Source organism: Heloderma suspectum, chromosome 14 (assembly GCF_057233095.1).
Source record: "Heloderma suspectum isolate Gila_16-S chromosome 14, 16-S_ref, whole genome shotgun sequence".
NCBI classification, from domain to species: Eukaryota; Metazoa; Chordata; class Lepidosauria; order Squamata; family Helodermatidae; genus Heloderma; species Heloderma suspectum.
In genome coordinates, this window is record NC_139471.1 from 24,590,354 (window position 1) to 24,617,065 (window position 26,712).

Consider the following 26,712-nt stretch of genomic DNA (forward strand, 5'->3'; position numbering starts at 1 on the left):
GTCTAGCCCCAAACTGTGTCTGTACTGACAGACAGGGGCTCTCCAAGGTCTTTGCTGGGGTTTTCTCCTGCTACCCAAGATATTTGTTAAAAATGGAGATGGCAGGCATGGAACCTGGGAGCTTGTGCTTGCAAACTATGCGATCTGCCACTAGAGAGCCATGGCCCATCACCCAAAGGGGGACCAACTGCTGTTAGTCCTAGGAAGTCTCTCCTTACGTCAGCCAAATATGGCTGCCTCATGCCAGGCAGGAATTGGTCTTCTCATGCATAGAGAAGGCCCAATGAGTCTGCCTTGTACTCTGACATGCAATACCCTTGCCAAAAAGGCTGTCCCCCACTGATTTAACGTGTCCAAAAAAGCACTGCTGTGGAGCCAGCTGGGAATTAAACCCCTTTCAGCCACCCCCACTTGCTGTTTCATTCATACCTACCACAAGGTGACCACAAAGATAAACAAATATTGGGGAGGTGTGTGTGTGTCCCTTGAATCCATGCCTGTGTGTGGAGCACAAAACTAAATTCTATGTAAATATCTGCCTTTGTTTGACATAGATATTGTCTATCAGGACCCGCCTGGGCGAGGGCGGTTCCTTGTAAAATCTGACATAAAGCTCAGGGATACCATGCATAGCAAAGGATTAACCTCAAGGGGGTGCACGTCCTGCTGCTGTTCTTATTAGCACTTGCAATACTAAACTGGAGATTTTTCCACTCTGGTTGCCTACTGAAAAGAGATGGGGCTTTTGCCACAGATATACCAGGAACAGAACTATGGCATCCTGCACGTATAGTAATGCAGCAAACATCAGAGAAGTCTAGCCCGGAGGGCCAAAGCCGGAAAAACTGACAAGCAAATCGAACTGGGAGTATCCAAAAGCAAGGATGGGCAGGTGCAGAGGCAAGGGAAATGGTGCTTCCTGGGCATCAGGGTGCAAGAAGCAGCACATCCTGCTCAAGGGATCTCTACCAAGGAGATTACAGATCACACAGAGTCAATCACAAACATCCTGAGTGGTCCACTGGGAGTCAATTGGTCAAGCAACAGCTCTCTGTATGCCTGGCACTTGAGCCCCCGGACTCCTAAAGCTGTTCTACAGATTAGTTCACAGATGGAAAAATGGTCACAAACGGCTAGCAACCAGCTGCAATTACACGTCAAGTCCATTCGTGCAGGAGCTGTGAACTTCCAGTTGGCAGGCAGTCCCTAAACATCTAGAGGAAGCTGCCATATGCCTGGTCCGGCTATTGTCCATCTCGCCCTGTATGGGCTACTCTGACTGGCTGCAGGTCTCCTCCAACACAAGGCCTTCTGAGTTTCACTTACTGGCCATCAAAGGGGGCAACAGGTCAGAAAGCACAGGCTTTCAGTTTCCCACAGTTCCACCTTGCAACCCATCAGCTAAACATCTCACACCATAGCTATTTTTGAGTGTCACACACACAGAATGTTTCAGAATACACAGACCACCTTGTGGATACCCCCCCCCCTCAAAAAACCTTATCTGCACTTTTGCCATTTGGAAACAGCTGGGCCATAGCACTGAGGGTTACTATGGAGATGGGAAAGCTTCTTGCCAAGGATGGAAAGCTGCAGTTAAAAATAGCGGCTAGAACAGAAGCATTGTTAAGATAATGCACAAAGTGAAACTCATTCTTGGAGGCAATGCAGCAAAAATTGAAGGGGAAGGAGATGGATGCATATCCAATGCACATCTAGCTCCCACAGCCCACAAACAGCATTGAGCTGTTGAGCTGGCCCCAGCACCACAGGAAGTGGCAAATGCAGGAGCAGCCTGGGCCCAGCACTTCACATGAGCCTACAAGAGAAAAGCTGAAATGTCTGGGATGTTCAGTTCCCAGTTAAGAATGCCAGCACTAATGAAGAGTGTGGGACACTGCCAGGCCATCATCAGTGCCCATACAGGAATATTTTGCATTGCTAGTGAAATATTCCTCTTCAACCCTTTCTTTTTTTAAAAAAGGAGCTAACTTCAAATGGTTCAAGCAGGAATGGATGTGGCAAATTCTCAGCCACCAGAAGCAATTTTCTAGGCACATAGGCAGACTGAAGTGGCCTTGGGGGCTGATCTTCTACACTAGCCTTCTCTAACCTGGTGCACTCCAAATGGGTTGAATTGCAAACCATATCATTTCCAGCCAGCCTGGCCATTGTTCACACTGGCTGGGAAAGACAGGAATTGCAAGCTAACTCTTCTGGGGCGCACCAGGTTAGGGAAGGCTGTTCTACACCAATCATCTTCAGCCTTGTCGCAGCCAGGAACCAACTTTCGCCCCAATATGAAATAGAAAACATATGTGTAATGTTTTACATAGGTTACCTGCACATTTTCATTCCTGTCCCTCTCTGGAAAAAGAATCCTGAACAGCAAAAGGCAATGGTGGCCCAACCCACCTTAAGTTAGGGAATGAGCCTCTTGGAACAACATACACTCTCCTGGATTTTACTATTGAAAAGGGCTGTCCACAGATGGTTGCTACAGCTGCATGCTGTAATAACCCCCTCTTTATAACTAACAGCCTCTTTTACAGTTTGATGCTGCTTTTGAATATATACATCCAAAGCCTGCACCCTCCCAATGGCTCAGGGAGATTAACAAATTAGAAACAAAAAGAAATGAATTGGACAGCCTACACATTTCACCACTTATCAATCTGACTCTCCCAGCCAGCCTAAACAGATACATCTCACAGAGCTTCCCAAAAGGCTTGGATGATGGATTTTCCCAGGGGTTAGTGGATTCTTCAACTGAAAGGCAGCGAGTAAAACTGCTTCCTTATTTACTCTTGCTGTTCAGATGCTGCTATAAATATGACATCATTAAGAAGATAACCTCAGTTGATCCCAAAGACAGTAACAAAATGCAGACATTTCTGCCGCATATTTTGCCTAAGGCAGCTTCAAAGAGACAATATATGAAGAGCGGATGCCCCCTTCCTGGCCTCTGATCAGAACTGGGAAAGCAGGGTGATTTGTGGGCAACACAGTGAAACTCAATCTGTAATCCAAGCTCTCTTAACATGGAAGCCAATTTCACCAAATGAATAGGACTTAGGTCCATTTAACTAACTTGAGCACACTCCAGGAGAGAGCGGAGGACAGGAAGGCCTGGCATGCTATGGTCCATGGGGTCACGAAGAGTCGGACACGACTTAACGACTGAACAACAACCATTTAACTGGGTGTACAATTTATGCTCACATAAGCATCCTACACACAATGCAGCTCTCCAGTGTTATGCATTCTTAAGCTAAGGGGAAAAGTCAGGGGCACAAACACTCTTCCACCCAAAGACAAGCACATCAAGGACACAAATCAGCATGCCATGTTGACAGAGCAAATGCCTTTACCCCACCTGGTTACACTCCTTCTGGCTTCTGAAATTAGACTATGCTACACAGAACAGATAAAGTCAGTTGGGGAAAACAATTTAAACTCTCATGCACGTGAGCGCACATGCGCGCGCGCACACACACACACACACACACAAATCAAGCTCTTAGGAACCAGCCTCAGTTAGGGTTTTCTTTCAGCCCTGCAGAAATAACAGTACGTATACCCACCCACACTTAGAGAACTGCTCAAACATACCTGTGTGTTACAGGGCAGCTTGAATGAAGCAAGCTTAGCAGGCTACTTGCTCAGAAGGAACTATTACTTGCCCCAAGCAAGGGACTCCTGCTAAATGTTTAGTCACACAAATGTGACCATAATCTGAGCTCATGCAAGCACCTTTTCAGGACAGGTGGCCTACATATGAACTCTACAGGTACAGACTGAACAAGGATCCAAACCTGGTTTCCAAGTGCAACATAGCAGCAAGTGTTATGTGTTCCACAGGGCTCTATTTTATCCCCCATGCTGTTTAACATCTACATGAAACCGCTGGGGGAGGTTATCCAGAGGTGTGGGCTGAGGTGCCATCAATATGCGGATGACACCCAGCTCTACCCCTCTTTCTCATCAAACCCAGGTGAGGCAGTGGCTGTTCTGAATCAGTGCCTGGGCACGGTAATGGACTGGATGAGGGCCAATAAACTGAAACTCAATCCAGACAAGACGGAGGTACTGTTAGTGGGTGGTTCGTCTGCCTGGCTAGGTGATAGTTAACCTGTTCTGGAGGGGGTTGCACTCCCCCTAAAGGAACACGTTCATAGTTTGGGGGTGCTCCTGGATCCAGAACTGTCACTTGAGGCACAGGTGAACTCAGTGGCATGGAGCACTTCTTATCAGCTTAGGCTGGTATACCAACTACGCCCTTATCTGGACAGAGATAGCCTAGCTACAGTTATCCATGCTCTGATAACTTCTCGTCTGGATTACTGCAATGCGTTATACGTGGGGCTGCCTTTGAAAACGATCCGGAAACTTCAGCTGGTCCAAAATAGGGCAGCAACATTGTTAACAGGGACTGGCCTGCGAGCTCATATTACGCCAGTACTTTTCCAGCTGCACTGGCTGCCAGTCCATTTCTGGGCCCGATTCAAAGTGCTGGTGTTAACATTCAAAGCCCTTAACGGCTTGGGGCCAGGTTACCTGAAGGATCGCCTCCTCCCATATGTGCCTGCCCGGACCTTAAGATCATCATCAGCGGCCCTTCTCCGTGAGCCCCTGCCAAAGGAAGTGAGGCGGGTGGCTACTAGGAGAGGGCTTTTTCTGCTGTGGCACCCCAGCTGTGGAATGAGCTCCCTAGTGAGGTTCGCCTGGCACCTACATTGTATTCCTTTCGGCGCCAGGTGAAGACCTTTTTATTTTCCCAGGCATTTTAGCATTTTAGCTTTCTAAATTTTTATCTTTGCTGTTTTAAATCTGTATTTTAAACTCTTGCACTGCTGCTAGGTTTTATTGTGGTTGTATTGTTATATTGTGGTTTTAATGTTCAGTATATTTTAAATTGTTTTATTGTGTGTTGTTTGGATTTAATTTTTGTAAACCGCCCAGAGAGCTTCGGCTATTGGGCGGTATAGAAATGAAATGAATGAATGAATGAATAAATAAATAAATAAAGTGGCTCTCTATGGCAAGGATCTTGGCTGCGACCTTCTCTGTGTTTAGAAGTGCTGAAGCTGCTTTCAGGCGAATCAAAGCAAACAACTTGCTTCACCTCAACCCTATGACTAGCCCCTCTATTCTTCAACCCACCCACCACCCACCCCAATATCCAGTACCTCCTTGCTGTTTCCATAGCCACAATGCCAAACACATTCCTCTCTTTTCAAAAGAGAGGCAATCTTCATCTATTCATTCCCTCAAAGGCAGTCTGCCCCCTGACCCAATCAATAGCAGGCAGCAGCTCCGGGCATTCCTATTCTAAAGTCAAGAGCACCCCACCGCAATTGCTTGTATTGTATTGCCTATTGTACAACTGCAATTTGTTTGTATTTCAACAGTGCATTGTTTTGAGTATGCAGCAAACTCTAAATATTATTTTGCAAAGAATGCCTCCAAAACAGAGATCAGTAAAACAGATTCCCATCCATTTCTCAAGCTCAGCCACCCTCCTCCACACTTCCACATCTGGCCTCTTGAAACCCTCCCATAACACCTGCTTGTGCAGTGCCCAACCCCATTGTTCCCTTTCACAAAATAGGGCACTCCTCACCCACTCCTTCCCTCACATACATAGCTCTGCCTTTTCCCTCTCCGAAAGCAGGCAGCAGCCCCTGCCAACCTCATTCCCTCCTCACAAAGGCAGGGAACAGAATCCATCCCTGCAGAGGCTGGCATCCCAACTGCCATTCTTACACACAAACACACACACACACACTCAGATGAACTGCCTTTGGCAGAGCCAGGCCACTTGGTCCATCTAGCCCAGTACTGCCTACTCCAATTGGCTGGCAGAGAGAGACACCATTCCCATCTCTGCTGCCCAAGATCGTTTCAAAGTCAAGAATAGTAGGGAACGGACCCAGGATTTTCTGCACAGAACACATGTGCTCAATTGAGGAACCGCAGCTCGGTACTGGAGCCCCCGCTTTGCATGCAGAAGACCCCAGGTTCAATCCCCAGCAGCATCTCCAGTAAGACTAGGAAGGAATCCTGCCTGAAACCTTGGAGAGCCACTGCTGCCCGTCAGTGTCAACAATACTGGTCTAGATAGCCGGGGGGGGGGGGGGGTCTGACTCAGTATAAGGCAGCTTCCAATATTCCTATTTAATTCGTCCGTTTATTCAGAACTATCAGGACTGGAATCTTACTTTACATGCAAATGGGCTCAGGTTCAATCCCCAGCATCTCCAGGTCAGGCTAGGAAGGAATCCTGCCTAAAACCCCGGAGAACCGTTGCTTTCAGACAGTGTCAACAATATTGGTCTAGTTGGACCAAGAGGGATCTGATTCAGTACAGCACAGCTTCTGATGTAACCAAGACCGCTCCTGATTTTGGTTTCCTACATTTATATCCTGCTTTTCCTCCGAGGAGCTCAAGGCAGCACACACTGTCATCTCCCTAGAGAAACCCTTTCAGGTAGAATTAGAGGGGACGGGGAGAGACAAGGCTGACGTCACCTGGCATGCTTCATAACCAAACGGGGATTTGAAACTGGCCTCCCCAGTTTGGCAGGAACCACGCCACCCCCTGGCTGGCTCTTGCTCCCACCCCCGCACGCACGCCCCCGCCCCACACAGAACACCCTAGAAAGTAGGAAGCCACCTTACACGGAGTCAAAGCACTGGTCCACCCAGCCTGATTAGAGGGGGGAGCCCCCCCCATTACCAGCCACCTAGCCTTTTTAACTGCTCCTCCCCGGAGCTAGCCCCCCATGACGCGCCCCCCTTCAGCGCAGGCAGGCAGCCGCCCCCTCCCCCCATCCAGCAGAGCCCCCTCATTCCTTCCCCCAGGGGCCTGCGAAAGGGGCTTCCCCGCATGTCACTCACTGTTATACTGGACGCCTTTGGCGAAGCGCCTCTGCAGCGCCTGGTTCATGGACTGCAGCCCCGCCGGGATGGGCCTGTCCCGCCCCGGGGCCTGGTCCGAGCCCACCAGCTTCTTCAGGGCCGAGAACATCCTGGCTGGGGCTGGGTGCGGCGTCCGCCTGGCTCTGAGGGGCCGGCCGGCGAGGCCGGTTACATCGCCGCCCGGGGCCGCTGAGGGGCAGCCCCCCGCGCGGCGCCCGACACCATCCCCGCCTCAGCGGCTCCTGCCGCCGCCATCTTGGCTCGGCCTCTTTCTCTCTCCAAGCAACGGGGGGCGGGCGCGGGAGCCGATTGAGGCCGGACTACGGCAGCACGCGAGGGACATTCCAGAGGGAAGCGACGCCATCTTGGCCTACGGGGGGGCCGGGGGGAACGTCAGAGGTAAACGCGTTGCCACGGTCTACGGGATCCCGTGAAGGACATTTAGAAAACGAATGTCACCGCGCCTCAGATTTTTTAACCTTTCTGCCGCCACATCGGCTTGGCCGCAGCCTACGGCAGCCCGGAGGGGTCTTTTGAGGTGACGGCGTTTGGTTGGTTTGGTCAGAAAAATAAATAACAGAATGAATAAAAGAAAAGGACCGTGGAGACAGAATAGTTCATCATAGAGCCTAACACGTGCGCGCACGTGTGCATTTGGACTTTTTATAAATCTATGATCACAGCGGAAGAACGGCCTACGGCAAGCCGCTTAGGACACGTGGGAGAGAAATGCGGCGCCCGCCTCCGCCGTCTTGGTTTGGCCTCGTTTCTTAGCAACCAGGAAAGCGGGAAGGGAGAGGGAGAGCTGGGTACGGGGGTCCGCGAGGGACAGGAACGGTAGACACCGTCGCTCGCGCGTTTCCGTCCGCGGTGCCTTCCCATTGGGAGGCATGGGAGAGCCTCTCGGTGGCCCTTTAGGTCCAAACGGAAGAAGCGGGTGCTGGCCGGGCTCCAGCTTGGGCGCAAGCCGCGCCCTGCTTTCGTTCCTAGAAGCCCTGCTGCTCCGCAAGCCCAGTCGAGCTCAAGCAGCCTCAGGTTATTCAGTGGAGAGGGAAAGGCACTCTGCACATGCACTTCAGTACTGCAGGCAAGGGCCTAATCTGCTGCATATTCAGTGACTGGGAAGTAAGGGCAACTAGGGGCCAGGGCCACTGATGGTCGGGGGGAGGGTCTGTTTGGACCGGCAGATTCTTCATTTTCCAACAGCTGGTTAGCGACGAGAAGATTCCTGGCTTGACCTAAGATTTCTATGGCTGCCCTGATCGCGCGGTGACTGATCCCGGGAGTTGGGCACCACCATTACCTTAAAGCTCGTCACGCACACTAAGGATGAGTCGGTGCTTTCCACTTACAGGCACTGCGCAGAATCACGCAGCAGCAAAACGCCGCCAGTAAGCTGGCCCCGATGCGGCGGCGAGAAAAGATCGCCGCTGAGCACGTTTCCCACACCATTGTTGTTCAGTCGTGTCCGACTCTTCGTGACCCCGTGGACCACGCAGCACGCCAGGCCTTCCTGTCCTGCGCTCTCTCCCGGAGCGTGCTCAAGTTCACATTCATTGCATCAGTGATGCTATCCAGCCATCTCATCCTCTGCCGTCCCCTTCTCCTTTTGCCTTCCATCTTTCCCAGCATCAGGGTCTTTTCCAGGGAGTTTTCTCTTCGCATTAGGTGGCCAAAATATTTGAGCTTCAGTATCTGTCCTTCCAATGAGCAATACCTGACGTATAAAAGCTCTGTGCCGTGACACAGAAACATTCCTTGTCTTTTTATCTTTGCCTTGAATCGGCTTGGAATCCTGCTGCAGCAGAAATAAAGATGGCCCTACTGGGGTGCCTTTGTCTTTTCCTTTGGTCTTTGGCGCAGGCCAAAGGAAACTAAAGAAGGTTTCCCACAAGGTTAGTAAAAACCTTCATCAGGCAGCAGATGGGCTAGTGTTTTACTGGTGAGACTAGTGAAACCATGTTCTGAGAGGCAATCCATCAGGGACGCCATAGTTGCAACATGCCTACATTGAGCTGAGGGTCAGATCTACATGCCCTCCCGGGGTCCTTCCAGCCCTAACATTTTATGAGTCTATGGTTCTGTGTGTCTTGCTAACATCAGGGCTAGCACCAGGGTCTAGCATCGTCTGGGACCTGCCCCTGTAGGGGATCCACTGCCAATTTCCAAAGGCTCCAAATTGCTCCTGCTCTTCCTTTACATTACTGGCCGTTTTCCTGCCCTCTCTGAGCAAGCAGTAAGAGGAGGCCCACCTAGAAACCGCCGCCCCCCACCCCAGGAAAAAAATCTGGAGCTAGCCTCTAATACACATGGATGGAAATGCCCATGCAGGAATGCTAAGGTGCCTTTTCATACAGCGGTGTGACACAACTGCTTTGGAACAGTGCAGGCTGGGCAACTGTCGAGTAAATTGATTCAGCCGACAGTGCAACCTTCAGCCATGAGAAATAGGGTAGGAGGTGACAGTGAACTTGGGTGTGGATGGAGGGGGTTTCGGAATGTATAAAAATTTTGTTTATGCTCAAAAAACTGTCAAAAATGCCCCGCTTGCAGCCCCGAATGCGAGCGCCAAAGGGATCACATTCTTCAGGAAAAGCTCACATATTCTCACACCTGCAATCACACTTAAAATGTGCTTTTTCCAAAAAGGCCATGTTTTCACACATTAATCAATGGGGGGGGGGAGTGCGGACCTGGAAACGTATTTTTCCTGTTTGGGGGGGGGGGAACCCACTTTTGCATTTGGGAGCGAGAATGAGGTGAAACGAGCATGCGGGTGGGGAAAGGAGAGCCTCAGGGAGCTCAGACATTGTTCACTTGTCCCTCATTACAATCATGCCCTTTAAGAAAAATAAATCTGTGAAATGCTGGGAGGTCGGCTATGACTAACAGTAGAACATCAAATGGAGCTGAACAAATAAACACTTTATTGATCTCCCCCCATCCCCAAAAGGCAGTTGAGGTAGCAGCTGTAGGGAAGCATCATTTTTTGGAGGAGCCTCTCTGCTTTTTCTTGGTGATCTTTGTCTTGTCCTCAATGAGTTTCAAGCCCTGCTTCTTGATCTCCTCCCGGTTGGGCACATAGCTGTGGTCAATGTCGGCAAAGTTGAATGCCTCTGCAGAAAAGGACCATTTATAAAGGAAAGAAGCATACAAGAATACAGAACCAAAAAAAAGTGGGGGAAGGGACCCCTCAAGGTGGCTAACAACAGAAGTAAAACCATAAGTTATCAATTTGAAAAGATCATTTACGAAAACATTAAGACTCAGGGAGACTTACAACAAAATCAAAACATCAACATTTAAAACAGCTAAAACAGTTATCCGCTGTTTCAGTACAGCCACCCCATAAAGCAACTAAAACATCAGTGACAGCCATAAAGAATTCAACTGATGCATTAAACAGCCCATCTTATGCTATCAAATGCCAGGCAAGCAATGATTTCAATAGGCAGTAAAGCTCATATGGGAGAAGGTGGCCCTTCAGATATCCCACTCCTAAACCACTCTGGTTAGTTATTATTTTTAATATGACTCCTTCAGTGGCGTGGCATGTTACAATATAAGCTCCTCCATAAAACAGCTGCCCCAAAGTGCTTACAATTGAAAGTTTTATGGTGGTGAGACAAGAGATGGGTCTGTGGCTGAACTGTTTCAATGCAAAGGAAAATATGCCCCTGGATAACTTGGGGCTCTTGGTATTAGGTGCATAATTTAGAATTTTGTGCATCTCAGGTTTCATTAAAATAAAAAAGCAGGTTTCTAGTCCTCAAGGCTGCAAAGGAAGGCTTGAAATTTAATAAATATTAAATAAATATTAATAAATAAATAAATTGAAAGTACCCAAGCAAAAGCTTATTAAGGGTGCAATCCTATGCACATTTTGACAGAAAAAAGTCCTACAATTCCCAGCATTCCCTAGCCAGCCATGCTTGTAGGACTTTTTCTGTCAAACATGCATAGGATTGCATCCTAATTAAGTCTAAGAAGCCAAGTATAAATATTTTATTTTTGCATTCTAGGATGTTTCTATTTTTGGTAGGCACCTTGAGTGTGCTTGTTGCAGAAAAATTAGGTAGAAATCTGTATATAATAACAAATATATTCAAATATATGCATGGGTCATAATCCAGCCAAAGTTAAGCCCTTTTAAATCCCATGGATTTCAGTGCAAGAGAAATGTATGTGAAATCAATGGGATTTAAGAAGTGCTGGATCATGTCCATCGGTTTTTCAAGATGCAGTAGGCAGGCTACCTTGGTGCAGAATTTTGGCTTTTTATTTTTTTAGCATACAGTATGGGGTGAGTGAGTTGGTAGTTGACCAGGGGCAGGGGGCCGTATTTCCAAGCAGGATTTGCAAAGAAGTGACTCTTGCAGAGAGGCTTAGCACCTACCTATGCTACAAAATTATATAAGCTTTCTATCACTGCAACATGTCTTCCTCCAAAGAATCTTGGGAGTTGTAGTTTGCTGTTGCACTCAGAATGGACCATGATCTTTTCAAAGAACATAATCCAGTTTTGTCTAATCTGTACAACAAATAATTACCTATATGGGATCATTACTCTCCCCCTCCCACAGAACTACAATTCCCAGAGTTCCCTTGGGAAGATGGAACAGCTGGGAATTGTAGTTCCTGCAGGGAGGGGGGGATCAGGTTCTATGTTTCCATCTCCAAGTTGTAGTCCAACACATCTGGAGGGCAACAGGTTGGGGAAGGCTGGTAAATCAACTTTATTTTGTGCCAGACCACTGCTCTCTTTAGAGCTGGGCACTCTGACTGACAGCAGTGCCCCGCAAGGCTCCTTCCGCATCGCCTGTGGACACACAAGATCCTTTTCTAACTGAAGATGCTGAGAATGGAATCCAGGACTTCCTGCTAACAAGGCAAGCAGCTTCTACCACTGAACTTCCTTTTCTGTTGACAGACAGATACATGCCTCTGACATCCTCATCTTCTTCCTCAAATGTGATCCTCAGGTTCTGCCATTCATCTCTGGTACTTTCCTCTAGGAAATTCCTGACATGTACGAAAGTCTACACAGATCAGAGAGGCTAAAATTAGATTGTGCTGGTTATGAGACTGATACCGGGATGGGGTGTGGAGTGGGAAGATGCATGCACCATCATCACTTTGCACACAAGAACACACATTTCCCTTTTATTGGCTGCAAAGATATGCTCAAAAAGCGTTGCCTTTGGCCTTTGTACAAGAATTGTTGGTTGCCAGGCATGCAGATATGCCTGAGATGAGACTGGATAAAGGCTGCTGAAATCTCAGAAGACAGTGGGGTGGCTGAATAAGTTTTCCAGTGGTAGAGAGGGGGAAACTATCCCCTGTGGAGCCCCCTTGGTCCTCCCTCATGACTAGCAAAACAAGGATCAATGATGCAAACTAAAGACATGCTTGTACAAATCTTGTTCCATTCTGTATTGCCTTGAGGCTCACAGGGGAAGCTGGTAGCGTCCAATGACAGGCAAAACAAGGCAAGAAAAAAATAGGACCTTGGATAGCTCCTAATGGGTCCTGCTGGCTGGAACTCTGTCCCACAGGGGCAATAGGAGGATGTTGTCTCAGCAGGGAGCTAAAGCCAACGGGAACCTTATATAGGCTGATAAGATCTGTAGTGTGGTCAGCTCTGTCCCTCCTAGGAGAGATGACTGGGTTGTCAAAGGGCCCTCGCCTGATTTTAACATAAGAACATCAGAAGAGCTGTGCTAGATCAGACCCAGGGTCTACTGGAGTGCCTTTGTCTTTTCCTTCGGTCTTGTTTTTATCTTTCTCCCACCTGGGCGCAGGCCAAAGGAAACTAAAGGAGGTTTCCCACAACGTTAGTAAAAACCTTCATCAGGCAGCAGTCCAGCATTCTGTTGACACAGTGGCCAACCAGCTGTCGACCAGGAACCCCCAAGCAGGGCACGAGAACAACAACACCTTCCTACCCATGTTCCCCAGCAACTGGTGCACATAGGCATACAGCCTCTGATACTGGAGGTAGCACAGAGACATCAGGACTAGTAGCCATTGATAGCCTTCTCCTCCATGGATTTGTCTAACTCCCTTTTAAAGCCATCCAAACGGGTGGTCATCACTACATCCTGTGGTAGTGAATTCCATAGTTTTAAGTATGAGCTGTGTGAAGAAGTACTTCCTTTTATCTTTCCTGAATCTGCCACCAATCAGCTTCATAGGATGACCCCAGGTTCTAGTATTTTGAGGGAGGGAGAAAAATGTCTCCCTATCCACATTCTCCCCACCATGTATAATTTGGCAGACCTCTATCATGTCTCCCCTTAGCCTCCTTTTTTCCAAGCTAAACAATCCAAGTTGTTGTAGCCTTCTCTCACAGGGGAGATGCTCCAGCCCCTTGATCATTTTAGTTGCCGTTTTCTGCACTTTTTCAGCTCTACAATGTCTTTTTTAGGTGTGGCGACCAGACCTGGACACATTATTCCAAGTGTGGCCGCACCATAGATTTGTAGAGGGGCAGTAAAATATTGGCAGTTTTATTCTCAATTCGTTTTCTAGTTATGCCTAGCGTGGAGTCTGCCTTTTTTACAGCAGCCGCACACTGGGTGGACGTCTTCATTGAGCTGTCCACCACAACCCCGAGATCTCTTTCCTGGTCGGTCACTGCTAGCTCAGATCCAAAATCTCAGGTTTTGTAGGCTGAGATTTCTGGGAGGCTGGGGAGAGGGAGGTTCTGCCGGGGGCTCATTCTCTGAGCGAAAGGACAATGGCGGGGCTGTGTCCTCTGGCTGGCAGGGCCCCAGACAAGGCGCCAACTGTCCTACCCACAAGGAAGTAGCCCATGTCTCATGCTCATCAGAGTCCTCTGCTGCACATCGGAAGGCCCGAGGGCTGGGGGTCATGACAGATTTAAGTACATTTTCTTAACATGTGCACCTTACACAGCTCACACAGGTAAGATGGAGCTTTTCCTGGTGCAGTGTTACTTTTTTTGTCTTTTTGCTTCCAGCTGCCAGAGCATGGCTTTGTGCAGAGGGCTGGAGGGTATGCATACCTCATTGCTTTCTTCTTGGCTGAAGTCATAGGAGGGCAGTTCTGTCATCGTTTTGATCAAATGCAGCAGCTTGGTTTCGCAGAACTGCAGCTTGTCAAACATATCTCCCGTCTCCATGCGAGAGTCCTCCTAGGATGAAATGGAGAGGTTTTGATCCAGAGGGAGACTTCTCCCACCCCACAGCTACAGTTGAAGCCCAGCCTATCACGTCTTCTCCCAGCTTTCTAAACGAGAATTCTGGAAAGACATTTTCTCCCCAGTCAGAACAGGGTCTGCTGTCAATGGCCTCATTTCTGATCTGGGCATGGGGAGAAAAGTCTGGAGTGGTCCGTCATACAGAGATGCAGCGGGCACCCTCCTTTGTGAGTGGCTGCTTTGGGTTCATGGCAGCTTGCAATGATATGCTTGATTTCCTTTCCCCATGGTACATTACGGCACCTCTGTCTTGCTGCGCACAGCTGAGGGATCGCTGCCCTAACGGATGTGAGGTTGCTGGCAGGAGGGAGCATTTGGACGGTGCAACATACCTGTCCGGGAATGGTGATGCCACACAGCCTCATTATGAGGTTGTTGACCCCGTTTTCAAAATGGAGGAGAAGGTCTTGGTTCTTGAACACTTGGGTCTGTACTTTTGCCAGCCTCTCTTCTTCCTCTTCCAGAACCTTCCTCAGCTCCTCCTCTAACTTCCTAGAACTGGGAGGGAATTCAGAAGGCTGTAAGTAAGGGACACGTGACTCCCCGCTCCCCACACATCTTTGAGGTAAACAGTAAGAAAAGCGCAAGATAAGATGTTACAGTGTCCAGCATTCTCATATGGATATAGCAGGTAGGCCTTATTGGGTCGGATAATTTGTCCCCCTTGGCCACTCTGGTTGGTTGCAGCTCCTGGGGATCTCAAGCCAGGAAAGGTCATTCCCACCACCTGCTGCCCGATCCTTTTAACTCAGGGGTGGGCAACCCATGGCCTGCAACTCAGGTCAAAAGCCTCCTGCATGTGATCAGCTCAAGCCTCTGGCAAGAGTGGTCTGTCTCTTTCCTGGCAGCCCACTGTGTGAGAAGAAAGAGGGAGAGGGAGAGGGAGAGGGAGGGGAGAGGGAGGAGGGAGAGGGAGGGGAGAGGGAGGAGGGAGAGGGAGGGGAGGGAGAGAGAGGGGGGGAGGGAGAGAGAGGGGGGGAGGGAGAGAGAGGGGGGGAGGGAGAGAGAGAGGGGGGAGGGAGAGAGAGAGGGGGGGAGGGAGAGAGAGAGAGGGGGGGAGGGAGAGAGAGGGGGGAGGGAGAGAGAGGGGGGGAGGGAGAGAGAGAGAGAAGGGGGTGGCAGAAAGAGAGAGAAGGGGGTGGCAGAAAGAGAGAGAAGGGGGTGGCAGAAAGAGAGAAGGGTATACCACCCACTTTTGACTCTTGCCCCACCCACCTTTAGCTTCAGCCCTCCCACTGCTAACATGTGGCCTGTGACAGGTTGCCCACAAGGGTAAGTAGCCCTCACCAAGGAAATGGTTGCCTCTCTGTTTTAACTGGAGATGCTGAGGATTCAGCCAGGGGTCTTCTGTCCCCCACTTGCTCAACCATTGGGCTATAGCCCACCTGTCATGCCTGCACTGGAGGGATACTCCTCTGAGGAGCTAGAGCTCCCAGAGACAGACAATGCCAAGGAGACCATCATGGCAGGAGATCTGGGGAGCCTGGGCCCTCAGGGGAGATCACTGCTACTCCATCCCCGCGGGAGGAGGGGAGAGACAGAGGTTGGGTGACCACCTAGCCCCTGAGAGTGTCTCTGCCTCAAGAGCCAGGCCAGTAGGGCTTCTCTGAGAAGCAGTGCTCAACTACAAAGGAGCATTTGTCAAGAGGAAAGGACTCCTTGGGAGTAAGACCCTCCTCCCAAGTAAGACTTTAGCCAGAGGGCCTGTAGCATACTGCAGCTGAGCCGTGGGTGGGGTTCAGGAAGCTCTGGCTACATAAGCCTTCAGTTTCTGCCTAGCCAGTGCTGGAACAACATTGTTCTACCAGCTCCAGTGCCATGTATCCGTGGCCTTGCCTTGCGATTGACCCTCTGTGCTACTGCCCCTTGGGCTCCTGCTTGACTCTGCTCCTGGACGGTGTATTGTAGCTGACTGCTCAACTGTGTTTTGACCTTTGCATTCACCTTGACCACTCCTGCCTCATCCCGATCCCATACTGGACTGAGACCTTTGTGCCTGACCATTAGCCTGCTTTTTCACCTTGTCTTTTGGAGCGCCCCACAGCTCTAACACCGAGTCTGATTCAGTCCTGGCAGGACACCCCCCCCACCCCAACTGTATCACCTGTGCCCACTTGAAGCTCGCCCTGGAGAGCTCTGCATAGAGCAAGGGTGGAGAACTTGGAGAATACAGTGCCCATCATTGCTAACCTTTGGGCTGTGCTGGCTGGGGCTGATGGGAGTTGTGGTCCAAGAACATCTGACATGCCCCTGGTTCCACACCCCTGGTATAGCGGGTTATATTATTAGGAATGGTCCAGAGGGAGAAAAGAACAGACCAATTCCTGAGGAGCAGGAGGGGAAGAAGGCGGCTGCCCTCCCTGGCCTGCCTGGAGCCTTCCCGCTGGGGCATGTGGCTGGCCACTGTAGGAAGATGCTGGACGAGAGGGACCCCCCCCCCACACACACACACACTTAAAAGGTTAAAGGTGCAATCCTACGCATGTTTAGACAGAAAAGAGTCCTACAAAAGCCCACTGCTGGCTGGGGAATGCTGGGAGTTGTAGGACTTTTTCCCGCCTAGCCTGGATAGGATTGCAGCCTAACAGACTACTGTGAGAAGCTGTGAATAATAATGCCTCTCAGAGATGTTTAGTCTGTTTCAGTTCTTCGAGAACGCTAAATATGTTTCCAGCTAGGTGCTAAACCAGAGACAGCTGGCTCATCATGGAGGCTATGGTTTCCGCAAAGATATTCCCTGTCTCAGTTAGCGTCCCCAACAGAAAGCTTGTCTGCATGTTGCTTGGCTTCATAAACGGGACTCCTCGGTGCCTCCCCTGTTCTTCTGTCTCGCCCGTTGTTGCCTGGACTCACTAGCTGCATGCGGCAGCTGGCTCCCTCCTCCTTTGGGAGGGCTGGAATTACTGTCAGGGGGGCCAGCCAAGCATCCACCCCTCCACGGCCTCTCACAATGACATACACAGAATAGCTGGAATATGGACTGCACAGAAGCCTTCAGAAGCCTCATGCCCTCCAGATGTGTTGGACTGCAACTCCTATCATTCCCAGCCAGCATGGCCAATGACCAGGAATGCCGGAAGTTGTGGTACCCACCCTCTGGAAGACACCAGGTTGGGCCAGGCTGCTGCGTATGCACAGGTTGTCATGCAACGACATATGTGCGCACACACACACACCGTATATTTTATGATGCTAAAAAAACCCACACCATTGTAATTTTGATTTTAAAACTTCTTTTCCTCAGCTGTACTGTCTTCTCCAAATGCTGTCAGGATCTGCACTTAATTTAAGAGGCTTCCTGTCCTCAGCCCCAGAAAGTAAGCCCATGGCTCCTTAATTGTAAGTGTCCAGGGACAGGCAGCAGTTGTCCCCATCATGAGGGAAGGGATTCTGCACATGCTCAGAGGCCTTTTCTTTATTGTGCACTTCATGTCCAAAGGTGGCGGTTAAATAGATGCAGTTAGAAGAGGAATGGGATGGAGCTATAAAGACCAATACTAAAGAGTACCCATTGGAGGCACTTTTTTTTCTCCCCTACTCACTCCACTGGGCAGCGCTAAAAGCTGTCGATGGATACCTGATGGAGCTTGGGGTTTGGTGGAATTTCAGCTCCGCCCGCTCCAGCTCCAGCTCCTTCAACTGGGCCTTCAGTTCTCTGCGCTTTTTCTCAGACTCTGCGATCTGCTGCTGCAGGTTCTCCTCGGACTTCTTCTGGGCCATGAACCTCCCAGCAATATCCTGGAAGGGAAAGGCAGAGGTGTTGGAAAGCAGGGCTGCATTTTCATGGCAATGCTTAACGTTGGGCTTTAACGGTGGGCTGCCGTCTCCTCTGAAGAGCCGTGGGCTGCCTCACTTCGCTGAGGATGCTGGGAGTTCCTAGGGGGCAACCTTCTAGGACCACCGTTCTTCCAGAGCTGCTGGGCTTGCTTGCCTCAACGTTCCTAGCTACACTCCAAGTACCATTTCAAAATGCAGGCGGGCGGCTCAGGCGATGCCCGGCGAAAACAACAGAGTTTCCGTAGTACCCTTTGACTGCCGGTGGGTCTCCAGGGTCTCCAGCAGAGAAAGCAAAAGCATCACCTGCGACCTGGTCCCCCTAACCGGAGGCACTGGGGCTTGGACCCGGAGCCCTCAACATGCAAAGCAGGGGTCTGCCACTGGGCTGAGATCCCTCCCCCAAGAACACCTTGCACCCCGTCTCACTCAGCGTTACGCACCAAGCCACATATTTTCACCACTCCAAACAATATAATTGTATTTGATCAGGACTTAAGTAGCCCATGCTGGAGTCTGAACAATCTGTAGTTTTATTGCTTGGGGTCCAGCCTCTTGCAGGAACCTGAACCAAGGGGTGGGAGGAACAGGGAAACCCAAATGTACAAATATCATGTCCGAATGTGGCCCCAAGGGGCACAGAAGTACGATACCCAGAGATGGGAGCACTGGACAGCGCATTTAATCTTGTCCACTTCGGTGGTCACAAGGCCCTGGTACTCAATCTGAGCCTTGGAGGCTTCCAGCTTCCCACCTGGGAGAATCGGAGGAAGCAACAAACAGGCCAGGAAGAAATCAGTCTGCAGCTCCTCCAACCAATAAGCCCCGCTAGAGCACGGGCATGGAACCTCAGCCCAGGAACCAAATCTGGCCCTCCAGGGTTCCTCAGGTGGCTGCCCCTTTCCCCCCAGCCAACAATCATTTGGCAGTTTTCTGGCTTTTGTGCAGTTTCCCCCCATTCTAAAAGACTGAAACGCCTCTCCGAAGGTGGAGGCGCAGGCAGGAAGCGCTTTACGCTAGTAGGCAGGTATTTTTGGTACTTTGGCCCCACCTCCTTTGCCTTCAACCCCACCCACCACCGGATGCGGCCCCCGAGAGCTTCTCTGAAATGGCATTCAGCCCTCAGACTGAAAGAGGTTCAACAGCTGTGCTGCAGAGATGCTGGTTTGGAAAGCACCAAGCAAGGCCGAGGAAGAACGAGCCACTGGCCCTTCTGGCTGAATCTTCATGATTTGGGAGGACCAGACCGGCTCAGGGAGATGGATGGCTGGATGGTGGTCTCCAGGGCCGGCATTAAGGGTCGGCCTGGTCGGGCACCTGCCGGTGGCCCACAGCCCTGTGGGGGGGCCCTGACCAGAGCCCCTTGGAGTTGCTGCTCCTCTTCCCCATGGCGGCCCGCTGGTTCCCCTGGCCCTGCCCCTGGCCCAGATAATGGCAGTGGGGAGCAGGAGATGCCGCCTATCGAGCAAGGAAGTGGTGGCCGTGAGGAGGAGGAGCAGCAAGAGCAGCTGGAGACCACAGTGGTGAGATGGTCGCCTCACCGAGGAGGGGCCCATGGAGGGGCCCTTGCCCGAAGGCCCTCCGACACTTGGAGCCCCACTGGTGGCCTCTGCACAGCCTGGAGGCTGTGCAGCATCCTTACCTCTCAGTCCTTCACGGCCAGTGAGGTTGGGGAAGTCCATGTTCATATCTCTCCGGGCTTGCTAAGAATAGATGGAAGGCGTGAATCACAGGGGAGCCAGGAAGACACACAACAGCCAGAGCTCTGCTGGAGCAGACTCAGAGGGGTCCATCTCTTCCATCAGCCTGCTTCCCGCAGGGACCAAGAGAAGCAGGGCAGGAGGCTACAACCAGGACCAGAAGAAGGCAGGACAGGAAGGAGACATGACCCTCTCCTGCTCTTTGCCATGAATATATCTGTATTCAGAGGTACACTGCCCCTACATATGGAAGCTCCACTAGCTATCACAGCAGGCTGCAGTACCCTCCCTGGGCTTGTTCCACCCATTTTAGTTCCCACTACTCCAGGGAACAACTCACCATCCTCCGGTGCCTCTCGCTAGCATCCTTGGTACGGATCCGTTCAATCTGTTTCTTCTGGATGCTCAGCGAATTCTCCCTGAACTTTTTCTCCGCAATGAGCTCGCTTTCTGCGTTAGCCATGTCCGCCTGCAACACCATGGCCTGGGATGAGTGTGTGGGAAGAAGCAGGGCTCCACTTCACCCTGTTCATGCATCTGTTTCCCTCTTCCCAGGGGCTGAAGGCTGAACTTCTGATCCAGGATAATGACCCAAACAGGGTACAAGATAATGCTGATATATATCACACTTCATTATAAGGTGGGTTAGTATTCATCTCTCTGCATTTCAGATGGTGAGACATTACATTCGCTCCCCATTTGTTTTTAATAGGGTCAACCGATTAAAAAAATTCTCAGTCAAGTAAGCACTGGTCTTTCAACTGATTAATGGATTAAGCAATTATATTTCAATACATTTGTGTATTTCCATGACCTCAGCATAAGAACTTCTTTAAGGTACAGAAGTGTAAGGTCATTTGCAATTTACAAAGCAATCCTATATGGGTCTGTTCAGAAGTAAGTCTCATTGAGTTCAGTGGTGCTTACTCCCAGGTAAGTGGGTCTAAGATGGCAGCCTTCATCGACAAAAGCGCCATCTGCTGTTGGAAGCACAACACTCTCCTTTGCATTCCATATTTCGCTCACACACCACAACCAAAACATCCTTCAACAGCCAAGCATGGCCTCAGTATTCTCATTGCATTCCTAATTTTAAAAAACAAAAGCAAACAGATCATCATTCTTTTCTTTTCTAAAGTATTTTTCTCCCACCCTTTGGCTTCCTTTGTAGCCCTGATCTATCAAGTTTATTAGCACTTTGGTTCTCATGGAAACAGTTGCATTTGAGTACTGAGTTTATTATTTCTTTATGCATTGTATTTTTAGACTGCCCGATAATCAGAGTTCTCTGGGCAGTGTATGGGTACATGTCCCAAAACATAAAATACAAATAATAAACAAGGATAAAAACAGCCCAGAATAATGCCAAGATAAAGCCAGCAGCAAAGGGTGAGACAAAGTAATGCAGTACATACAACCAAAAAGTACAATCAGCAGCAAAATAAAACATTTGCAAAGATCTAAAACAGCCTTTGCCAACCTGGTGTCCTTCAGATGTGTTGGACTGCAACTCCCATCATGCCCCAGCCATGCTTGTTGGGAATTATGGGAGTTGTAGTCCAACACCTCTGGAGAGTACCAGGTTGGGGAAGACTGATCAGAAAGCACTAGTAACAGTTCTTAAACACACAACAGATCCAACAGAAGAAGTTACGTTAAATGGGCTTCACTGACCACAGAGCAGAACATATGGTGCAATTCTAAGCACGTTTGCTCAAAAGTAAGTCCCATTCAGTTCAATGGGACCCTACTGCTTAGTGTGCGTAGGACTGCAGCCATAAGAAAACAACTTCCTTAGCATGTTGCGGGTGGGTGGGTTTGTAAGCATGTTTACTCTCTCTCTCTCACACACACACACACACACACACACTGTAATTCAACATAAACCCCACTGAATTCAACAGGACTTGCTCCTTGGTCACCGTGTTTATGATTACACCCTTGAATGATCTCCCGTGCCAAAAACAACAAATGAATAGGTGTACCCTCGGTCCAACTTCTTTTCTGTTCAGACATATTCTTCCCCAAAGCTGCATCTATTCCCTACTCAAATTCAGGAATAACAAGACCAAATCTGTCATGGGGGCATAGAATGCAGCTTCCTAAGAATCTCTCTGCTTCTATTTAAAAAGAAAGAACAACCCCCTGGCTGTTATGATGGGCACAAGAATGTGGATCTCAGACATCAAAGGGGATGACTGAATAATATTGGGGGGGGCAGCTTCAGAGCCCCCTCCCATTGTTCCATGTCCCTTTTCCATAGGTCCCTGAACACAGCGTGTAGAAGAACCAAATGTGTGATTGGCACAAGTTATGCAAGTTTCAGAATTTGGCTCACCGGGTCATAGAATCCTCCTCTTACCTTGGCTGCCTCCATGGCTTCCACTGTGTCTATGCCCATCAGGTGCATGCCTTTTAGCTCCACCTCGTAGACTTCCACCCTGTGCTCCAGGTCATCCAGGATGTGAGGGAGACGGGATAGTTCCTATAGGCAGAGAGAGGGAGACTTTGGCCAACATCATCCAAGGAATGCAACGCCAAGCAGAGATGGGGAGGGAGGAGAAAATCCTGCAACTCCTTCTCATGGCGAACTCAGGTTTTGACAAGATTGTGGAGAAAAAAGGGGCACCGAGAAACAAGAGGGAGTTATTATTAGCCCCACTACTATCTTATGTTAAAAATCAGTTGTTAAACTCTTTATTCTAAGAGTTTTATTCGGGGCTCACCCAAGAAAGTTAACTGGCTGTTGGTTCATGGCAAACAAAAAGGCTTCTACAGACAATGCATCACCTCCTCCTTGTCAACTTAAGCGCCTCAGGACATGGTTAGGGCCACTTGAACATAAGAATGGAAGTGCTGTATTGGTAGTAGGAACGACTGCCGGAATCAGGAGGCTGCAAACACAGCGGTTCTTTATTCAGCGCCCACAGGAGGGAGGGCTTAGCAGAAGCGCCACCCGCTGCTGCTACCAACTCTACAGGAGCTGCAGAGGTTCAAAAACAGTAACTAACCCCAGTGCCACCTAAGATACAGAACATTCCCCCCCCAGCTATCCCAGCCTTCCAACCAACGAGGAGGAACCCTTTGACGGTACAGCCTCTGAACTCGACTAGTAGGTGCAGCTTGCTCAGATGACGTTTCTTTCCACAACTGCTGTAGGGGTTGTGGGAAGGAGTCTTGCTCCCCCGTTAGTGGTTCTGGCGCTGCAACTGGCAGTGAGAGAAACACATCAGTTCCAGACAGATCTTCAGCAGCTGTCTGCTGATGACAACTCACTCTGGCCAGAGCACCTTCCTCTCAGCTGGTCAACGTGGCGATGCCACACTGCCCCATCTGCACACTGGACCTTGTATGGCACAGGTCCAGTGACCTCAGTGATAGAGGAAGGAACCCACCACAGTCCAGCATCATAGCTCCTAGCAAACACCTGATCTTGTGGGGCAAACGAATGGAGGGCAGGAGCTGAGAAGGCAGCATCCAGAGCCTGCTCCCATTTGCCTTGCAAGTCTTCAGCCAAGTCTGGCTGGAGACAGTCAAGGCAAGTTTTTAGATGCTGCCCCATAAGCCACTCTGCAGGACTGATGCCTGTTGTCACGCAGAGAGTAACGTATTGAGCAACAAGAAACCTGGCAAGGCGCGTTGGCCGGTCTCCTCCCACAATGCACTGCAGGGCATCTTTTGAGGTCTGCACCATAACTTCAGCTTGGCCATTTGCCCAGGGATGATGAGGTGCAGTGATGACAGCCCAAGTAAGGTTCTTTTCCACAAATGTTTTAGCAGAGGTAAAAGTGGTCCCGTTGTCTGAGACGATGGTATCAGGCAACCCATGCATGGCAAATAGGCGGCGCGGTACTGTGATTGTCACAGCGCCTATTTGTGATGTTACTAAGACTACTTCAAGCCACTTCGAGTAAGAATCTACCACAACCAAGAAGTTTTTTTCCTCAAAATGGTCCTGCAAAATCAATATGGATTCTGGACCAAAGCTTCTTGGTCACTTCCCATGGAAAGATAGGTGCCTTAGGTGGATTGTGCCTAATGGCTTGACAAGTACTCCACTCATTTACACTTTTTTTCAATATCCGAGTCAATACCGGGCCACCAGACATAGCTCCTGGCCAATGCTTTCATGCAAACGATCCCTGGATGAGCTGCATATGGCATGGTCAAGATGGTTTGACAACCCTTATCTGGAATAACAACATGGTTTCCCCATAACAGACATTCCTTATGGACAGACATCTCATGCTGACAGCATTTGAAGGGCTTAAATTTCTCTGGCAGTTCCTCATCTGGCCATCCCCTCCATCTCCAGTTTAAAACATGAGCCAGTACAGTATCTTGAGCAGTCAGCCTACCAATTTGATCAGCCTGAAGAGGTAAGTCAGGAAGGGCTTTGAACATCAAGACTTCCAGTGGAGGAGGTACAACAAAATCTGGAATTTGAAGTGGTGCCCGACTCAGTCCATCAGCGTTAGCTATTCCCTTCCCTGGTTTGTAGACAAGAGTATAATCATAAGCATGGAGCAGAATGCTCCAGTGCTGCATGCGAGGTGACAGGGAGCAGGCTCACCAGGAGAGAAGGTTCCTAGAAGAGGCTTGTGGTCCATGCATATTTCAAAAGCATGGCCACAGAGATAGCGGTGGAACTTTTTGACTCCTGCAATAACAGCCAGGGCTTCTCTGTCAATTTGTGCAGTTTCTTTCAGTGGATGACATAGTCCTTGAATAATAAGCAATTGGTTATTACTCTGTACCATCTGGAAATTCATGGCTTAGCACAGCACCAACCCCATAAGAAGAAGTGTCAGTAGTAAGGATTAGTGGGGTGGTTTCATCACAATGTACAAGCACAGAATTTGGACTCGGCATGTGTTTGACATTCTGGAAAGCCTTCTCATGCTGGCTGGTCCATTTCCATGGAACTCCTTTTCCCAGCAAGCGATGCAGTGGCTCAGCAATGGTGCCTGTCAAGAATGACGGCCTGCTGTCCACCCTGAGATTAGGCTGTGCCGTCGTGTCTGATGTAGCCACCTGGGACTGCATGTTATCTGGAGGCCCCTCAGCCCTTTGCCCAAGGCCAGGTGCAGTCCCTGCTAATTGGGAAGAGAGAACAGCCGGGTTTAGTGGGGCGGTCCAGCCTCTTTGGAGGCAAGGGCGGTCCACCCAGGGGCTGCCGGTGGTTGGCTAAGAGAAATCTGTCCTGGGTTGCCAGGGCTGGGCTTTAAAAGAGGGCTGAGGTCAAGGCATGGGGTCTCCATTTGTCCTGGATGCTATCCTGGGGGCCCCAGACTTAGGTATGTTTAAGGATAGGCCAGGTAGCTTGAGGCTGCGGTTACAAGACTCTCTACTTATTAAGGGGTTTTGCATAAGTAATTTGGCTTTTTTACAACTTGCTATTTCCATTCTTCTCTTTCCCTCTACCCCCTTTTTACCTTAAATATTTATCCAACCTTTAGTTAGTGTGATTCTTTCTGCATAACTTCAGTGCCTCTTGACCTAGGAGGGTGGCTTCTGGGTATTTGGGGGGACTGAAGGCCAGGGTTGGCTAGTCCTACCTTGCAGGAGAACTGGAATTAGTTCCAGAATGGTCCTACCCTGTGAAGGGCTGGAACTAATTTCTGATGTATTCTTTGACTGTCTATGGGTCTCCAAGGTCTCCAGCATGCCCAAGCAAAACAATAAAGCCACCTGTGTTTCCCCAATGTTTCCACCATTTCACACATTGAACAGGAGTAGCTATACCCTGACAGCACTATTGCAAAATAGCACATTTGAACGGGAGTAGCTATACCCACTATAGCACTATCACGAAATAGCGCATTTGAACAGGAGTAGCTATACCTGCTATTGAGCTATAGCGGTTTTAGAGGGACAGTAATAAAAAAATGGGGGGGGGATTGGGCATAAGTTGGGGAGGCAGGCACTAACACACCAGAGAAAGCAGAAAGGATGGAACAAGGTGAGAGTGACAGGGAATGGGTGAGAGGAACAGGCTCTCTAGGTGATGATGTGGATGAGACTCCACCCAGTAGCCACACCAACAAAGTGCTGCATGACCTGCTGAGAGCCCCAGGCTAGCTTGGGGATAATACGGGCTTTCAAGCCCCATGTTTCCCTAGATGGAGCAGATTCATCTCCAGTAAAAACTGCAGCAAAGTGGAGAATGAACTAAACCCACTGCTATGGAGAGCCCACGCTTGAATCTGCACAGAGAGCACAGATGTGGTACTCTGCAGCCTGAGCAGGAATAGGTAAGCCAGGGCCTATCTGCATATTTTATGAAGGGTGCATTTCTTGTGTTCTGTTGACCATGCTGCCCAGAATTCTCAGCCTGCTTGCTCAGGATGGCATTTACATCCTCTGCATCTCTCTTGCATACTGTAACATATAGTGATGCGGTCTCACTGGCTAATGCCTTTTCTTGAGCCTTTGCAAATGTCAATTTTGTCTCAGACAGGAGGCATCATTGAAGTGCTTCATCATAAATCCCACAGACAAGGGGATCCTTCAGTGTATCCTCTAGAAAATCCCAGAGTTGTAGTGTTGAGAAAGAGGACGCAGTTCTGCAATACAAGCAGCAATGCCCTCTCCAGATTGCTGTGTCCGTTTGTGAAATTTGAATCTCTGCACAATGACTGACAGATTTGGTGAGAAATGTATCTTCAGTCATCCTTAAAGTTCATCAAATGTCTTAATTTGGGGTGAGGCAGGAGCAGTGAGGGATCTCATTATGGCAAATGTCTGTGGCCCACAAACCATTAAGAGCACAGCTCTTTTGCTCAGCATGGGCTGTATTATGTGCTACTGGATGGAATGAAAGCCATTCTGCAGGAAGCAGCTTGACTAGCATCAAACTCTCCAATATGTCCATTTTGATTTTGATTCTCTTTTTTTAAAAGCACAGGAGTTGCTCAAGTTCTTAAGTGGGTCTAGCTGACTGCTTACCAGTTAGCTATGTAAATGGATTCACAGCCCTTGCTGCCTGTATAGCTCACAGAATCCCACCTTCATCGCCACAAAATGTTGTATAGGTAGTAGGAATGATGGCAAGAATCAGCAGGCCGCAAACACAATTGTTCTTTATTCAGCACA

At 49.5% G+C, this 26,712-nt stretch overlaps 2 protein-coding genes across 6 annotated transcripts in view; both read right to left on the reverse strand.

Moving 5' to 3' along the window:
• The window catches only part of RABL6 (RAB, member RAS oncogene family like 6), a 42,232-nt gene extending 35,027 nt beyond the window's left edge, over positions 1–7,205 (reverse strand). For all 3 annotated transcript variants that reach the window (XM_084821115.1, XM_084821113.1, XM_084821114.1), the window contains exon 1: positions 6,901–7,205. Coding sequence is in view for 2 of the 3 variants with exons in the window: in XM_084821113.1 (XP_084677239.1) it covers positions 6,901–7,030 (130 nt within the window). In the remaining variant the exon portion in view is untranslated. The remainder of the gene's footprint in view (positions 1–6,900) is intronic.
• Positions 7,206–9,825: 2,620 nt separating this feature from the next.
• Positions 9,826–26,712, reverse strand: part of CCDC183 (coiled-coil domain containing 183) — a 34,441-nt gene continuing 17,554 nt past the window's right edge. For all 3 annotated transcript variants that reach the window (XM_084821459.1, XM_084821460.1, XM_084821461.1), the window contains 9 exons: positions 21,980–22,102; positions 19,958–20,086; positions 19,560–19,620; positions 18,571–18,671; positions 17,721–17,881; positions 14,476–14,641; positions 13,949–14,077; positions 11,864–11,960; positions 9,826–10,037 (listed from right to left, as the gene is read on the reverse strand). In XM_084821459.1, coding sequence (XP_084677585.1) covers positions 9,904–10,037; positions 11,864–11,960; positions 13,949–14,077; positions 14,476–14,641; positions 17,721–17,881; positions 18,571–18,671; positions 19,560–19,620; positions 19,958–20,086; positions 21,980–22,102 — 1,101 coding nt within the window. In that variant the 3' untranslated portion in view covers positions 9,826–9,903. The remainder of the gene's footprint in view (positions 10,038–11,863; positions 11,961–13,948; positions 14,078–14,475; positions 14,642–17,720; positions 17,882–18,570; positions 18,672–19,559; positions 19,621–19,957; positions 20,087–21,979; positions 22,103–26,712) is intronic.